This window comes from Rhodamnia argentea, chromosome 7 (genome assembly GCF_020921035.1).
Source record: "Rhodamnia argentea isolate NSW1041297 chromosome 7, ASM2092103v1, whole genome shotgun sequence".
NCBI lineage: Eukaryota > Viridiplantae > Streptophyta > Magnoliopsida > Myrtales > Myrtaceae > Rhodamnia > Rhodamnia argentea.
The window spans coordinates 12,152,384-12,170,406 of NC_063156.1; the positions used below are offsets into that span (position 1 = coordinate 12,152,384).

The following is an 18,023-nucleotide window of genomic DNA, read 5'->3' on the forward strand; positions in this document are numbered from 1 at the left end:
AGGTTTTTTTGTCTTCATTCTAAAGACTAATTTTCTCAACTGGTTGGATTATGGGGAAGCTGGCGATGGGAGAGCAAAATCCCACTTCATGGAAATACACATGGAAGATTACCAACTTCACTAGCTTAACTCAAAAGAGATACTACGACTCTGAAGTGTTCACGATCGGCGGCAATGCCTGGTAATCGTTTCGGCAAGCGGAATGATCGAATTATGGCTTGTTCGAACTTTTGTTTCCTTTACCTGTTGAATTCCGTAAGACTTAACCAATCTCTTCTATGGTACGGTTGATTTGAGCAGGCGAATAGTCATATTCCCCAAGGGGAACAATACAGACAATTTGTCGATATACTTGGACGTCCCTGATCACAGGAGGCTACCAGACGGGTGGAGCAGAAGCGCGCATTTCAGATTGATTCTGGTCGATCAGAACAATTATGGCAATTCCTGGATTAGGGGTATGCTGATTGAGACTCTGATCATGTCTGGTTTTTTCAGTCTGCTGAATAGTGCTGATGGAATCTGATTTTTGAGATATGGTGGAATGAGGAACTTTCTTTGATATTTGCTACTTTAATCCTCTTTCATGTCTAGGATGAATTTAGGCGCGTATGTGTCCTTGCAATTGATGGTATTCGTGTTAATCATGTTTGCGCTCGCGAATTTGGAGTAATGGCCAATGTGATTCATAACCTTAGAAATCTCGCTTATGCTTATTGATATTCGGGTTAAATACATCCACCGTCATTAGATGAAGTGTTGTCTTTGTGGTGTTCATTGTCAAAGACCATAGTTGGGTTGGCAATGCAGTACTTTTGTGAATTCTATTAATAAGTCTCTTTTGGAAAGAATATCGAAGGATTGTTTGACTTCTCTTGTTGAACTAATTATGACGAGGGAATCGAAGTGATCATAGCACCTGCTTATAGACGAGCTGAAGCTTCTTCTGTGTACATATTTTTGTGCTAATTCCAATTGCACATGCACTTCTGGGTTTCTGATTTCTCATCTTTAGGCCTTGTTGCAACGCTTTCTTGAACATGCTTTAACCTGTTTCTTGTGGTTCTGTGGTCCCGTGTTTCTGATCTGACGTGGAGTAATCTGTTCATTTATCGAACCTAATACTGTAGCCTGTTAACCCCCCTCTTTACTGAAGTTCCGTCTAAACGAAATGCAGAAGCGAAACGAGATTTCACTGCAAGAAACTGGGACTGGGGCTTCACATCCTTCATTCCATTGAGTGAAGTCTATGATGACATCCGTAACGGGTATTTAGTGAACGACACTGTGACGGTTGTAGCGGAGATTTTGGCTTCCCAACCCCTGGCCGGAAATACTCATTTGGCTGAACCTCGTGCAAATGTCCCTCAGGCAACACCAACAGATACGTTCGACATGTATTTCACAAATCTTGAGAAAATTATTAACGTTGCTCAGAGTTCTCCCACCAGAGGAGGGTGGAACGCAAGCAATCAAAAAAGTGCTCTTTCAACTTCTGAGGCTCCTACCTTGGAAGAAGTAGAGAATGCTAAGCAGTCTCTGAAGGAGTGCCTCTCTGATATCTTCAAGCTAAATGTAAAAGACAGATTGGCAGAAGCAATGTTGACGTTAAGCATAGCCAAAAGCGGGTTATCACTGGACCAGCAAAAATCGGTCAAGGCCTTTTGGGCAAACTTCGATGAGTTCACTTCTGACTTTTTGACCTTCGAGCAGGACAATGCCGAATTCGAGCTACAGAAATTGATGAAGGATCAAATGCTCGCAACGATGAAGAAGAATCACGAGACTCACATCTCGTACAAGCAGTTGCATGATGACCTGACCAAAGAGGAGGAAAAGCTCAGCAAAAAACTTGAGGAAGTGAAGTCCAGAAGAGAAAAGCTCATTTCAGACTGGGAGATTTTGATGGTCGAGTCGGAGGAAGCGAAATCTGGGCACGAGGATCAAGCCAAGAAAGTAGCAGAGGCCGAGGAAAAGAAGAGAATAGCCGAGGAAAGAATGTCTAGATCAACCACTGCCTGGTCAAATTTGAAGATTCAATTCTGTTAAACACCCGTGACTTCGAGATACAGTCGCCTTCTGATAATTTTTTTACAGAGTTACCACATTTGTTTTTTTTTTTTTTGGTAAGATTTTTTTTTTTTTTGGTAAGGGAGTTACCACATTTGTTGTGTTCTTAAACAATTCAAATTTCACATTCTTTGTTTTTCTGTCGGTTATTACATCATTTATTATCATTCCTGCTTGTAAGCCTATTGCTGCTTCGTTTCGGTCTGCATAATTGTATGCAAATGATAACCTACCTATGCCTTCATTTTCTTTTTCACTGTGAAGTTGAGACCAAGGATGTTCTTTCATCCATTCAGCTGTACTGCAGAAAGGTTTCAAGAGGATGATTTTGGACACTATCACACCCTTACGTGCCACAATCATTTCGAACTCATGTCCTTGAGGCAATTCACTTGTATCACTTTGATTGGGCAAAGAGGGGAAAATTTTTGGTGATGTTAATTCCCTAACGTTGTTAGTAAATTTGAAATTTTGTTAAAAAGATTGTGTTACCAATTATTTTGGAAATTTACCACTCAAAGCAAAAACTTAGCAATAAAAAAAGTAAATAACCGGTAAAAAATAATATCTTCGAAGGTAAAAATAACTAGCTCCACTTATAAGGCAGAAAGTTATAATAGTAGAATGAAACTAATCTTTTTTTTTTTATGGAAATTTACTGCTGAAAACAAAAACTTACCAGTGTAAAGTAACTTGCAATGAAATTACTGAATTACCAATTTAAGATCATTTACGGGTCAGTAAGCTACCAGGAATTTACCATTTCAAAGCATCCACAATGCAAATTAGGGCAAAACTTGAGGTGTCCACGTCAAAGGCCGAAAGCAATTTCCCTACACTATAGAAGATACCCTCGCCGGCCATTGAGCGAGGGTCGCGAGGTTTCGCCAGCCCCGACGAGGGCATCTTCGTAAACCTGAACGAAAGACATTCCAAACTCTCTAAGACTTTTTTAAGTTTGACTGAACTTGACCCCACATAAAAATTTGCTAACCGTTTGATCGAATGGTGTAAAATGTAGAGTTCCTATCAAGAGGTTTCTACAATCCCCAATTTGCCTGACAAGGGTAGCGGGGTGCCAAGATGTCATATCTTTTAAGCAGGATCGCTCGGTCTTAATGGTGTCTAAAAAAAAAAAAATGCGCAATTGCCAATTTCAAGTGACCCATTCGCTTCGATCTCGTCACAAGCTTGCATATGTCTCGAGAATCCTATGGATCGGACTTTTGATTAAGGAAATATCTTGACTATTTATTGAATTGGGATGGTCAACTTCCAATGAAAATTTTCCGAAGAAGCATAAGATAATTCCCTTAGAAAAATGTCGGTATTGAAATGGGACAATCAGCTTCTAATCTTGATCTTCTCATGATCTGTAGTGCGAAACAAGCTGTTGAATGATTCATAATTACATGTCATTGATATAACAGAGTTTACAACCATACCCAAGTCTCTCAAACGTTCTCAATATTTCCTAGCTCTCAATAACATGTCAATAACTCATGCAGTGTTTAATCCAATAATTTCTCTCGAAATAATCTCTCAATCTCATGAAAGAACTAACAAATCTTACCATCAAATTTAAATGGCTTTAACACTTAAATTATTCATATAACTCCACGAAGAAATCCTCTGCCAAGCACTCGGCAAAATGGCGCTTCCTTTGGAGCATTCACGTCGTTCTATCTTCCTAGAAAATCAACTTGCAGTAAACATGTTGTTGTAACAAATGCGAAAGCGAACATAGAACACAAGGATTTACATGGTTCGATCGAGGTGATCTACGTCCACGGACGAGGCAAAACAATATTCCACTATGATCAAAAAGAGTACAGATTGCAGAAGTCGGTCTTATCGACCGAATAAAAGCACACGACTCACTAGTCTCTCACATAAGGAAAATCCTCAATACCAATCGAAAAGAAACCCTAGCCGTAGTATAAATAGAGCTCAAAAAAATTTTCTCGGGAGCGTTGCCCCCGAACCCCCATACAAATTTGTTCGCACCGCAATAGAGATTTGTTTGTTTGCTCCGAGTTGGGCCTATCCGCCCAACTCTCCACGTCACGACTTGGTTTTCAAGTCCATATTCAACTTTCCACTCTTGACCGAGACGTCCACAGGAATTAGGAAAGAAGAGAAAATTTCTTGTTCGTTCTCTGCTTTTCTTGTTTTCTTGCCAAAAGTCAAACTTCAAGAAACATCAAGTTAACGATCCAAGACCAATAGAGACTTTGCAAACTTATGCCACATCCGAATATATAAAACAAAACAAAAAATCCAGTCTGATTTCCACATACACTTTATAGAATATGGGTTTATTTATGGGCTCAAGCTTGAAACATATTTTAACTTGATCAGTTTGTCATTGGCGTAATTCGGTGGTCTGTGTGCCCATTTTGATACCGTCTAGTTCATCTTACTATTTATATATCACGGGACATCATTTCTTCCTATCTCTGTCACAATCATGAACATCACTAATACTAACATATGTCAATGATATCGCAACTTTATATAACCTACCAATTAAAAGGGTGATCGGAGGAAATTTCATCATATGGGTATTGCTCAAGCCTTGAGCTAGAACACTAATGGGGACTTGTCGACCTCGTCGGCTCTAATCCGCATATCTACTTTGTCCCATTTCTTTTGTGCACAGTAAGAGGTCTGCACCTGGAGAAGAAAATTGAAAGCACCTTAAACTTCAGTGTTCAAACTAATTCATGCTGCAGAATGTTGCACTCGCCATGCAATATAGAGATAACTTTCATAACCCGTCGCCGTGTCTTCACGATTCTCATCCAAAGATGCGCACGGTTCATTCCATCGACCGAGATTGATGATCGCAGTGCCGGCTTTCTAGCAAGACGCTTTGGTGATGGAAGCCAGGTTTAGGTCCTAAGCTTCGCTACTCCTTTGAATATTGTATAAGCAATTGTTGGATGACCTCGCCGAGGAAGAGGAAGAGCTCGACGGGAAATTGGAGGAAACGAAGTCAAGGAGAGATGCGTGGTGATTTATGAGAAGTTGCAGCGCTTTGATGGAATGAATGGAAGTGTTGGATCGGGATAGATGAGTCCACCACAAGGCACGACGGGGTATTCCACCCGCCACGGTCAAAGGACTCTAAGGATCACCGCCAAGCAATTGAATAAACAACCGAATGATTCACTCACTTGAAAGGAATTTTCATATATATTATAAACTCAACTCTAAATGTTTTTTGTTTTTGACAAAAAAAAGAACTCTAAATGTTTGCAATTGTGAATGCACGTCCCATGTAGATGGACTAAACTTTGAGGAAACATGGGAATTGACAAAGCCGATTTGTTTTTTTAAAAAGAAAATATATTGTAGACATATGAATTTGGAAACATTCAAAATACAGAAATTAGGAAATGATCCGGCTAAGCTGACGGTCGGTCGGACGGTCAACTTGTGGCCACAAATATGTTTGTGGAAACCGGATCACTTGCTGATCCGGTTTCATTATGCTGACTCCCCATTCCTTTTTTTTTTTTTCCACTTTTATGTGTTTTTATTGTAAGCTAAAATTAGAAGACAATTAAGGTTCTAATGAAACATATCCAGCTAATAATATTCAAATAATAAGTTGCAACTTTTGAAATAGTAGATATTCTTCTCCTGCCAAATAAAAAGATCACGGTGGATATTGTTCATACGATTACGAAAAAATTCTTAAGGAGTTTGCTGGGTGACAATATTATCATTGAACGGTGCAACTTGAACTGCACATACCAGACATGGAATTTTGGCTATATCGCGGGGATATGTGGTGCATACATGAACCTAGACTTTTGGTTGACAAACATACCACGCAGATATGTGGTGTGCGTGGGTCCGTCACTTTCATGGACTGTCATTTTAGCTTTTCTCAATTCTTAATAACACAAAAAAAAAATGAAACTTAATTATTCTATATACTTTATCTTCTAATGTTAGCTTATAATAAAAATACATAAAAAAAAAAAAAAGAATGGGGAGTCAAAACGATGAAATCGGATCCAATTTCCACAAACTGAGATTTGTGGCCGTAAGCTGATGGTCCCACCATTTGACTTTGAGGGATGGTAGAGGTTCAGCGAAGCAATTTCCTTTGCAAATAACCCTCAAGCTTTGACCCAGCCGAATCTGCCTCCATCCTTCAATTCTTGAAACTCTATCTTGGACACCTTACCTCATAGGGTCCATTAAATCATGTTGTGGCCGAAATCTCTTTTTGGTTGCATAAATTTGGTTGATTGATGAGGCTCGATTTGGGCTTGTGAGTTGATTTTCTTCAATGGACCCGCCCCAAGGAGAGCAACGCTCGTCTTGGACTAGGAGATTTTGATGGTCGAAGGGAAATCTGAGAACAGAACTCATCAGAAGAAAGTAGCGACGAAGAGAAGAGCGGCGGAAAAAATGTGGAGATCGAGCACTGCTTGGTCGAACCGGAAGGGTCAATTTTGCTAAAAATCTTTTAGCTGGTAACCGTGGCAATTTGGCTAATGCTTACAAGTGTTTCCACAAAGCTATAGCGGAAACGGGCTTGCTTCTTGTATCCTATTTGGCCACAAACAGAAATAGAGAAAGAGTCCGGTTTGTGAAGATCTTCCACGCGAACCGTGCGGTTCGGTCATTATGTTTTTTGCTCTTGGAACTTAGAAGATCGCTCTAATAAATGCGCTTTCCTCGCTGTTATTCAGTCGATTCATGAGGATTGAGTAGTTCCATCTCGCAAAACCTATCCCCGGTCTGTACCTTACATGTCTCCGAACAAATATAGGCGATTCATGTGTTGGTTGTGAATCTGTACTCATGAAATGCATGTTCATCTGTCTCAAGCTGTTTTGCTGTTTTCGGAACAAGAGCTCTTCCCTTTCTGTACCTAATGTTCACTTTGCTCCCACTGCTGCGAAGGACTGATACATTGAATCCGAGCTCCTCCTCCTTATAAGTTCGGAATTCCCATTCCCTTTACAAGCAGAAGATCCTCAAGATGACTAATTCTAACAAATAAAGGAACCGCCACGAAAGAGACTCAATCATGAAGAAACGACTTCGAATTTGAACTGGTTCAAAGTGGCAAAACCACCTCGAAGTCAATCTGGAAAGTGTATGAAAATATGTTCCCGTCAGTCGACTATTATCAGGAAAGAGATTTCACAACTTGACCAAAGATGGAATGAATTTGTTAGGTGAATTACAACTACGTCAAGGTGTCAAACTAGCCAATTCACAAAGCCAATTTGGCGTACGAAAAGTATTCATGGAATGTGAAAGTCATGCTAGCAATTTGCTTGGAAATAGTAAGAGCGTGGGTTGCCATTGACGATGAATAAAAATTATAATCTAGTGCAATTTCTAGAGAGTTTGCATCACATATATCTAGAGTGATTATGACAAGATGAGGCACTGCTTTCATATTAGGAATTAGGAAATAAGAAGAGGCCAATAGAAAAAGGTTTGGAAAGCAGCTTTGTAATGTTTTAATAATGAGTTTACAATTTAGTACCGAAGAAGTAATGGGCACTATTACCAAAAAAGTCATAAATCTATTGTAATTATGCCAATTCAATCATAAATCTTTTGCATTTGTGTCAATTCAGTCCATCTCGCCGGTCAGCTGACGTAGACTTTTTTTTAAAACATTTAGAGTCAATTGGCAAGGCTACATCTTTGGATATGGTAGGTTCGTGGGAACCCACATACATACACACGCCTATTGACTTCACGTACGAAATAATGCACCAGCTAATATTCTAATGTTTAAAACACTGAATACTTCCATTGATTGGCCATTTTAATAAAACGAAACCCATGGGTAGATTTACTCCACTAACAATATGACAAAAGGGACAAGAAATCGGTTGCTTGTGTTTATCCAATTTGGTTGTTTAATTTGGCGATTATGGATGAGCTCTGACAAAGATATTTAGGTATTTAAGACATTATCTCCTTTGATTATGCTTATCTAATTAAATTTCCTTGATTTTCTCGAATAGTCGTTGGAACTTATAAATACACTCTTCATACTCTTTTCTAGTGCAATTAGTGACTTACATGGTTTTGTGCAGCAATCTTTTTTATTCTGAGATTCCCACGACTCAATGAGCGCAAGACGAGGTTGTTTTTCTCGTTGGGGCTTCTCCTCTCGTCCTCACCGGAATACGACCCAAGTTCAACCTGCTGTTGTCCCACTCTCTTCTGAGTCGGAGCTTGTTCCTTGTTTCGCCGGAGAGGTCTGTGTTTATTTCTTTTTTTCCTCTGTTTTTAAGAAGTCCATGTTCTTGGATCTTGCCCTGTCTAATGCAAATTTCAATGGATTACTTAACGTTGAAGGTCGTGCTCTTTTTGTGCTCCTTTCTTGACCCATCAGAGATGGGGCGAGTGTTCGCTTGGTTTCGATGTTACAGAACGATGATGTCTGCGATTTTTCTTGATAGAGTTTCTGGGAACCATTGAGTTTTTTTCTTCATCCTATAGACTGATTTTTTCAACTGATTGGATTATGGGGAAGCTGGCGATGGGTGAGCAAAATCCCACTTCATGGAAATACACATGGAAGATCACCAACTTCAGTAGCTTGACTCAAAAGAAATACTACTGTGAAGTGTTCATGATTGGCGGCAATGCCTGGTAATCCTTTTGGCGAGTGTAATAATCGAATTATTGCTTGCTCCTCCTTTTGTTTCCTTGTTGAATTCCCTAAGACTTATCCATTCTCTTGTGCGGTACGGTTGATTTGAGCAGGCGAATACTCATTTTCCCCAAGGGGAACGAGGTAGAGTGCTTGTCGATATACTTGGACGCCCCTGATTCCACAAGGCTACCAGCAGGGTGGAGCAGAAGCACCCGTTTCAGATTGATTCTGGTCGATCAGGACGATTATGGCTGTTCTAAGATTAAGGGTATGATGATTGCAACTCTGATTATGTCTGGTTTCTTCAGTCTGCTATTGGAATGAGAAACCTTCTTTCAGATTTGCTACTTTAGTCCTCTTTCAAGTCTAGGATGAATTTAGGCGCATACATGTCCTCGCAATTGATGGCATCCGTGTTAATGTAGTTTGCACTCGCAAATTTGGAGGAATGGCTAACGTGATTCATAACCTTAGAAGTCTCGCTTATGCATATTGAGATTCAGGTTAAATACATCCACCGTCATTATGTGAAGTATTGTCTTTGTGGTGTTCATTGTCAAAGACCATAGTTGGGTTGGCAATGCAGCACTTTCGTAAATTCTATTAATAAGTCTGTTTCGGAAAGAATACCGACGGATTATTTGACTTCTCTTGTTGAACTAAGTACGACTTTAGGGAATCGAAGTGAGAGAAATCACTCTATGATCATAGCACCTGTTTAGGGATAAGCCTGCTTTATTAATGAGATGAAGTTTCTTCTGTGTACATGTTTTTGCGCCAATTCCAATTGCACGTGCACTTATATGCACTTTAAAGCATCTGAGGTGATAATATGAATTCTTGGCAACAGAAAGTATAGAAGGAATGCCTGAACCTTGTAGACATTTAGAAGTATTGGAAGGAAGGGAGATTCACTATTTCAATATCGTTTGTGGGACAAATTGCAGGATTTCGGGTACCATATCAAATGAACATAGAAGTGTTGTTGTAATTTGGATTTTTTCCGTTTCTGCAAACTGGACTGGGTTTCTGATGAAGCAAACATGCTCATGTTTAGGCCTTGTTGTTTTAATGCTTTCTGGAAGCATGCTTTAACTTCGTTCTTGTGGTTCTGGTGTCAATGTTTCCGATCTGAAGCATAGTAATCTGTTCATTTATCGAACCCAATGATGTGAAACAACCCATCTTTAACCAGTTACACCGTTTTACTGAAGTCCCATCTGAACAAAATGCAGAGACGGAGCATAATTTCAGTGCAGGAGACAGTGACTGGGGCTTCGCATCCTTCATTTCATTGAGTGAAGTCTATGATGGCTTTCGTAACGGGTATTTGGTGAACAACACTTTGACGGTTGTAGCTGAGATTTTGGCCCCCCAACCCCCGGCTGAAAATACTCGTTTGGCTGAACCTCCTGCAAATGTTCCTCAGGCAACACCAACAGATACGTTCGACATCTATTTCACAAATCTTGAGAAAATTATTAACACTGCTCAGAGTTCTCCTGCCAGAGGAGGGTCGAACGCGCACGATCAAAAGAGTGCTCTTTCTACTTCTGAGGCTCCAACCTTGGAAGAAGTAGAGAAGGCTAAGCAGTCTTTGAAGGAGTGCCTCTCTGATATCTTCAAGCTAAATATAAAAGACAGATTGGCTGAAGCAATGTCGGCATTAAGCACAGCCAAAAGCGGGTTATCACTGGACCAGCAAAAATCAGTGGAGGCCTTTTGGGCCAACTTCGATGAGTTCACTTCCGACTTTTTGATCTTTGAGCTGGACAATGCCAAATTCGAGCTGGAGAAATTCCTGAAGGATCAAACGCTCGCAACAATGAAGAAGAATCACGAGACTCATGTCTCGAATAAGCAGTTGCTTGGTCACCTGATCCAGGAGCAGGAAGAGCTCAACAAAAAACTTGAGGACGTGAAGTCCAGAAGAGAAAAACTCATGTCAGACTGGGAGATTTTGATGGTCGAGTCGGAAGAAGCGAAATCTGGGCACAAGGATCTGGAGAAGAAAGTAGCAGAGGCTGAGGAAAAGAAGAGAATAGCCGAGGAAAGAATGTCTAGATCAACCACTGCTTGGTCAAATTTGAAGACTCAATTCTGTTAAATACCCGTGCCTTCGAGGTACAGTCACCTTCGGACAATCTTTTTACAGAGTTACCACATCTGTTGTGTTCTTAAACACTTCGAATTTCACTTTCCTTTTGTTTTTCCTTTGGTTATTACATCAGAGGTTTGAAGATTACAATCATTCCTAATTGTAAGCCTATTGCTGCTTCGCGTTGGCCTGCATAATTGTATGCAAATGATAACCTATCTATGCCTTCATTTTCTTTTTCACTCTTGAAGTTGAGACCAAGGATGTTCTTTCATCCATTTACCTGTACTGCAGAAAGATTTCAACAGGATGACTATGGACATTCTCACTCTCTTACAGACCACAATCTTTTCACACTCATGTCCTTGAGGCAATCTACTAATGTCACTTTGATTGGCCAAAAAGGGGAAAAAAAATTTGGTGATGTTAATCCACTAACGTTGTTAGTAAATTTGAAATCTTTTGGAAGAGATTGTGTAAATGGAAATATGTTCGACAGATACATCGACGCTTGTTTACTGACGATGTTAATAACTTCTGAACACCACATGAAATGGTAAGTTACCAATTATTTTAGAAAATAACCGGAAAAGAACAAATATCTTCCTACTATAGGTCCACTTATAAAGTAGAAAGTTATAAGCAGAGTAATAACCATACCGAGTTTAAGTAGAATGAAACTAATCTATTTCTTCACAGAAATTTACCGTTGAAAACAAAAACTTACCAGTGTAATTAGTAACTCACAATGAAACTATTAATTTACCGATTTAAGATCATTTACAGGTCGGTAAGGGCGCGAATGATAACCATTCTATTCCCAGGAGTTATTTCTGGCCAGAAATAGATCACTTACGAATTTCTATCCTAAACTTGTTCTCGAGAATAGAAAAATAGAAAAACAGGGAAACAGAATGCTTAGCATACATGTCCTAAGTTACCGGTTACGTAAGGAATTTACTATTTCAAAGCATCGACAACAAAAAACGAGGGCAAAACTTGAGGTGTCAACGACGAATGCCGAAAGCAAATTGCCTACACTACAGTAGACAGACAGGTGAGGAGTAGCGACCTGGACTGGAATTTATATGGACGTTTTTTCTCTAAACATGCATGAAAGACCTTCCAAACTCGGAGCTATCCACAAATGATCGCCTAGCGCGAACGGAGAAGCTCCTGTAATACCAGGAATATCTTCCAGTTCAGCAATTTCTATTTTTACTTCCAGGGTCAAACCGTAACTTTAGGTTATTATGAACTAGTTCTACATGGAGACCAAAGTAGCCAAAGAAATGGACATTACTCCTATGAAACAGAGGGGGTGGATTGGGACTTACCAAGACAAATTGCATAGATTTGGCCCCACTTGCTGAAATTAGGTGGGCACTTACTTGGGCTCCATATTTTTGGCGAAAAATTAATGATTTTGAAAAACATGTTTCAAAAAATAATGTTTTGCATCATTTCAAATAATTAGTCAATGAAAAATATTTCCATTATCGATGACAATTTATGTTTGAACTTTCGTGAAGGATGAAAATATTTTTCGTTCACTTATTATAATAAGTTATACATGCGATTAATTTTAGGAAAGTATTTTAAAATTATTTATTTTTCACGAAACAAATGGAGCCTTAATCAAGAGTGCAAATTGTTCAAACCTTCGCCCGCTTGTTTTTATGGATAATTCTTCGTTCACACGTCAAGTTTTGAAAACTTTTGATCCCTTTGTGACCTAAGACTTTTTTAAGTTTGAATGAACTTGACCCCGGCCCGGATAAAAATCTGCTAATCGAACGGTCTAAGTGGGTAGTTCCTATCAAGAGGTTTCTACAATCCCCAATTTGCCCAAAAAAGGATTGCTGGGTGTGGAGAGGCTGTGTCTTTTGAGCAGGATGTTCGATCTTAAGGGTGTCAAAAAGTACGTAATTTCCAATATTAGATGACACAATTCCCTTCAATCTTGTCACAAGCTTACATACGTCTCGAGAATCTTATGATTAGAATCTTGATTAAGGAAATATCTTGACTATTCACCATGATCATCCGTCTTGCCCGATTATCATAAATATCGTTTCCAAAGTATTGGAGTTGGCGAATACTTTGAGGACCCTTGTTTCTTACATCGGGCACGCCCACGTGAGCTTAGGGAAATTGAAGTATGATCTAATGACATGTGACCCCTACGCACGAAATACGGGAGTTCGGGGGCAGCACTCTCGACACGGGTGTCCCGCTGCCCTATCAGCGAGCGGGGGTTCCGCTCCCCGGTGAGCGGACGGTTGCCCCACTTAAAGGGGTTTTATTTAAGTTTGCCCATTTGTTAATGGATTAAAAGGGTTTCAGTTAAGTTTTGGTTTTGGGCCCGTTTAGGGCATACATATATTTACTCGTTTTTGATTGATTATTGTAACGCGTTGTACGGTTGTAAACCTAAATCATAGTGAAATCTCTTTGCAGGATGTAGCCCTATTCTGGGGTGAATCTGGGTAAACCGTGCGTCGTCTAATTTTTCTTCTATTATCTGTGTAATCGTTCTGAATCGGTTTGCGATACATCCCTTCACAAAGCACTTCTTCAGTAATGAAAACTTGGTTCTTGTATGCACAAAAATCAAGTTCATCGTTCATTGGAAGGAAAACTTATGTACTTCTTAGAAGCGCCAGACGGGCAAAATTGGATGGAACATCATATACTTTTCAGCCGCATGTTAATATTGTCCGAAGTATTTTGTCATGAAATGCTGTCTATATTGATGAAATATTTATTAAACCAGCATGTTGTAATTTGGTTTGGATTAGAAGCTCATCGTCAACCTATATGTTGAGACATGATATGCTTGTGCACAGACAGATTCCGTCTGGGGACCTAACCACGGCCAATGTGATTTTGGAGGATTAAGCACACCCAACATGGCTCTCCGACGGTCAGCTGGAGGAAGAGGGGGAAGGAAAAAAAGAAGATCAAAATTATTAAAATAATATTAAAAATTGTTACATCAGAGGATTCGTACCATGTCAGCGATTTTCGGCTAATAGAAGGAACGGAAATCATATATATTTTTTAGGGTTTTTTACATGACTGCAAATATTTCAAAGATGCTATTAGGTCTAGTGTAGCGATGGGGAAATAAAAAAACCTAAGTACACTTGTGAAGCAACTAATCGAACGCAATCCTAGCGATCTTAGGTATGGGGGTTTGATTACGCATTTGACAAATTAGCATCTCACGTTGCCCTGTCAGTAGTACATGTACAATAATATTTACGGATAACCAAGACTGTGTGGACTGAACGAATTCTCTGTAGATGCCAGCCAAAAAGGACCCTGTGTTGCCAGAAATGTTCCGTGACGAGAGACCTTTTATAGAAGGTTTGGATCTTCGGTTTTGATGTTTAATCGGGTTGTTGTGGCGATTTCGGATATAAAATAACTATGCAAATGAGAAATGAATTGAACAATAAAATGTAACGAAATAATAAAGAACAAATAACTTGAATTGCAAAGGAAATTGATAAGTGTTATTGATTGTTCAAATCATTTACAAAGATTCTTCTCCGATTATTTATAGTCGAGTACATAAGACAACCATCTGTATCGATTACTGTTCATACATTATATCCTTAAATTCTCGGATACGCTTCGGTAATTGCTCATATGATCCATTAAGCGGTTGATTCTTTGACTTATTTACTTTGCTTGTACCTCGGTGTCACGTAATGATCGTGTGGTGTCACCGATGCTCCCTTTGCTCAGACATCGGCCACAACATGTATTTGGTCACCGATGTGTTCTAAATGTTCTGGGTCCCCAAGCCCATAATGTTTTATGAGCCTTCCTGCTTTCTAAAAGTCGGGTCAATTTTAGATGTCAACAGACCAATTTAAATATAAAGGAAACTAACAAGAAGAACGTGAAAGGAGACTTTTTATCGTCGATTTGACACGGCTTGGTAATTGGAGAGATGGAGAAGCAAACAATCAACCCCTCAATAATAATGACAACGGAATTGAAGGTTGGTTCATCCAATTTCCTCTGCATTTCAGGTCATCAACAGACCCGCATCAAGGAGGAAAAAGCTCATCTTGGACTGGGAGATTTTGATGGTCGTGTAGGAGGAAACGAAATCTGGTAACATAGCTCATTAGATGAAGATAGCGAAGAAGAGAATAGCCAGAGAAAAAATGTCAAGATCGACCGCACCTTGGTCGAACCCGAAGGCTCAATTTTATTAAAAACTTTTAGCTGGTAACTGTGGAAATTTGGCCAATGTTAACGAGTGTTTCAGCAAAACTATTGCGGAAAAGGACTTTGTTTCTGGTATCCTATGTTATGCTAATGCGCAGCTCATTTTGGCCACAAACAGAAATAGAGAAAGAGTCTGGTTTGTGATGATCTTCCATGCGAGCTGTGCGGTCCGGTCATTATGTCTTTTGCTCTTGAAACTTAGAAGATCGCTCTGATGCTTTCGTCGCAAAGCCAGTGCCCGGTCTGTACTCTACAAGTCTCTGAACAAACATTGTGCGATTCATGTGTTGGTTGTGAGTAGTGGGAATGTAAAGCAATGAATTCCTATTCATGAAATGCATGTTCATCTGTCTCAAACTATTTGCTGTTTTCAGAACAGGAGCTCTTTCGTTTTCTGTACCTGATGTTCAATGTGCTAGCAGTGCTGCGTGACGCAATTCCTTCCTCTTATAACTTCTGATGTCTCATTCCCTTATTAGGCACGTTAGATTTGATTGGATTAGTGCCAATTGTTATAAAAGCATAAATCGTTAGACGAAGACATGATTTAATATTTAATTATTCTATCACGGTAAAAGATGTTCAAGATGACTAATCCCAATTAAACAGAAAAAAAAAGAAAAAAAAACAAACCGCCATTATAGACTTTTGATCATGCAGAAATGACTTCGAATTTGAACTATGAAAATGTTCCCATCGGTCGACTATCATCAGGAGAGAGATTTTACAATTTGACGAAAGGTGGAATGAATTTGTTGGGTGAATAGCAACTACGTCAAGGTGTGAAACTGGCCATTTCACAAAGCCAACTATGTCTGCGAAAAGTACTCGTGGAAACCGAAGGTCAACGATGATAGCAATTGCTTGGAAATGGTGAGAACGTGGGTCGCCATTGACGATGAATAAAATTTAATCTGGTGCAATTTCTGGCGATAATGACAAAACACGGCATTGCTTTCACATCAGGAAATAATGCATTAACTAATATTCTAACGAGATAATTCGAGAAGGTTTGATTTTTTTTTTTTAGGATTAATTTAATGAAAAACCCCAAACTGATACACTTGTAATAAATTTATTCCAAATTATTTTCTTGGCCCCAAAAAACTCCAAACTAGTACATATGTGATAAATTTACCCCAAACTATTTTTTTGACCCTGAAAAACTTCAAACTGGTACACATGTGATAAATTTGCCTCAAACTCACCAAAAGTTCTAAACCGCTATATCTTTGGCAAATTTACCGTAAACTAATTTTTTTAACCATAAAAAATCCCAAACCGATACGTCTATGACAAATTTACCCTCCGTAAAATTATGTCAATACCACGAAAAATCCCAAATTGATACACCTATGACAAACAGAGGGTAAAAGCCCTAAAGCGATATACCCATCAACTACCACATGTCATCCAATTTAGTAGTTTGACGATTAGATTTAACTAAAATTAACGGAGGATAAATTTATCATATGTGTACCAGTTTAGGATAAATTTGTCACAAGTGTACCAATTTGAAATTTTTTATAGTAAAAAAATAGTTTGGAGTAAATTTGTCACAAGTGCACTAATTTGAGGTTTTTCATGATATTAGGCTTTTTTTTTTATGTTTAAGACACTGGATGCTGACATTGACTGACCATTTCTATGAAAAAAAATAAATAGATCCATAAGTAGGGTTATTCCATTAATTATATGTCAAGAAACAAGAAATCCGTAGCTTGTGGCTATTTAATTTGTTTGTTTGTTTTGGCGATTATTGATGAGCTCTAGTCTAGTTTGAAACTCACTTCGTCCTAAGGCCAGCCAATTTTTTTTCTTTTGCCGGCACTCTTTTCTCTATCGGTTATGGTTACAACTATCGCTTATGAATTTGGAATGAATATTTTTATTTGATAATCTAGGAGTACATTTGCGAAGGCAATATCGATTCACTTATTCATATGCAGATTAAGGCTCCATTCATTTCGTGACAAATGAAGTGTTTCCGAAAAATATTTTTCAGAAAGTCATTTCTTAAGAAAATGACGATATCTTCTGGTGTTCGGTTGAAACCCGAAAATGAATTGAAAAATATTTTCCATCATTTGGTAAGGAAAATCGGTTTCCCGTGCTCTACTTCTAATAATTTTTTTTATTTTAAAAAATTTAAATTTTAATAATTTTTTTTTCTCTTTTTCTATTTTGTATTTTAAAATTTTCCCTTATTCTTTTGCTAGTCGTCGGCGGCAGCGATGGCTAGTGATCGGCTGCAGGCGAGCTTGAGCTTGACGGATCCGGTGAGGCGAGGTGAGTTCTCACTTGCCTACGGCCCGTCGTCAACCAAAGTCGTGGCCGTCGACCGGCTGAAGTAGGGCAAAAAATAAAAATAAAAGAGAAAAATAAAAAACTAAATTCCAAATTTAAAAAAAAAATTAAAAGAGACAATGAAAGATGAGAAGAGGAAATTCCCCACTTTTGAAGCTGTTTTTTAAATGGGTGAAATATGTTTTCCTTGACTCATTTATTTTCCGTGAACCGAATGTAGAAAAATTTGGAAAGCATTTTTCTGGAAGTTGTTTTTTCGCAAAACGAACGGAGCCTAAAGCTACTTCAGCACCTAAATTTTTTACATAAAATCTTTTCGAGTCAATTGGCAAAGATTAGATCCTTATGCATGGTGGACTCGTGTAAACTCTAAACATGCACACGTATTGAGGCTGTGCCGCACGTACGAGGTTTTACTCGATAACTTCGTTTTTAAGGTCACTTAAGTGAGATTAATAACGTAGGAACAACCATCATTATAAAAGGCTAATAGAAGCAAAGACAATTCCATTTTCGCAGGTTTATCACATGACCGCATATATTTCAGGTATGGAGGACTGAGCACGCATTGGACAAAATTAGCATCGTACGACGCCCTTTCAATACTATAGCAATCTTAAAATGTGAAATATTTTCCATAAACACTTTATG

The 18,023-nt window shown here is 38.9% G+C and overlaps 2 protein-coding genes across 11 annotated transcripts in view; both read left to right on the forward strand.

The window, feature by feature from the left end:
- The window catches only part of LOC115741914 (protein RESTRICTED TEV MOVEMENT 3-like), a 50,093-nt gene that overhangs the window by 15,725 nt on the left and 16,345 nt on the right, over positions 1 to 18,023 (forward strand). For 2 of the 10 annotated variants that reach the window (XM_048281662.1, XM_048281661.1), the window contains exons 2-4: positions 8,597 to 8,715; positions 8,830 to 8,987; positions 9,955 to 11,059. In XM_048281662.1, coding sequence (XP_048137619.1) covers positions 8,603 to 8,715; positions 8,830 to 8,987; positions 9,955 to 10,826 — 1,143 coding nt within the window. In that variant the 5' untranslated portion in view covers positions 8,597 to 8,602 and the 3' untranslated portion in view covers positions 10,827 to 11,059. Of the gene's footprint in view, positions 1 to 8,146; positions 8,319 to 8,418; positions 8,716 to 8,829; positions 8,988 to 9,954; positions 11,060 to 18,023 lie in introns of those variants that run through there. The other 8 variants (XM_048281652.1, XM_048281656.1, XM_048281657.1 and 5 more) reach the window with 8 other exon arrangements.
- LOC125315977 (MATH domain and coiled-coil domain-containing protein At3g58360-like) lies at positions 51 to 2,069 on the forward strand. Its single transcript, XM_048282604.1, has 3 exons — positions 51 to 181; positions 301 to 458; positions 1,178 to 2,069. The coding sequence occupies exons 1-3, from the start codon at positions 51 to 53 to the stop codon at positions 2,047 to 2,049; spliced, it is 1,161 nt and encodes a 386-aa protein (XP_048138561.1). The 3' UTR covers positions 2,050 to 2,069.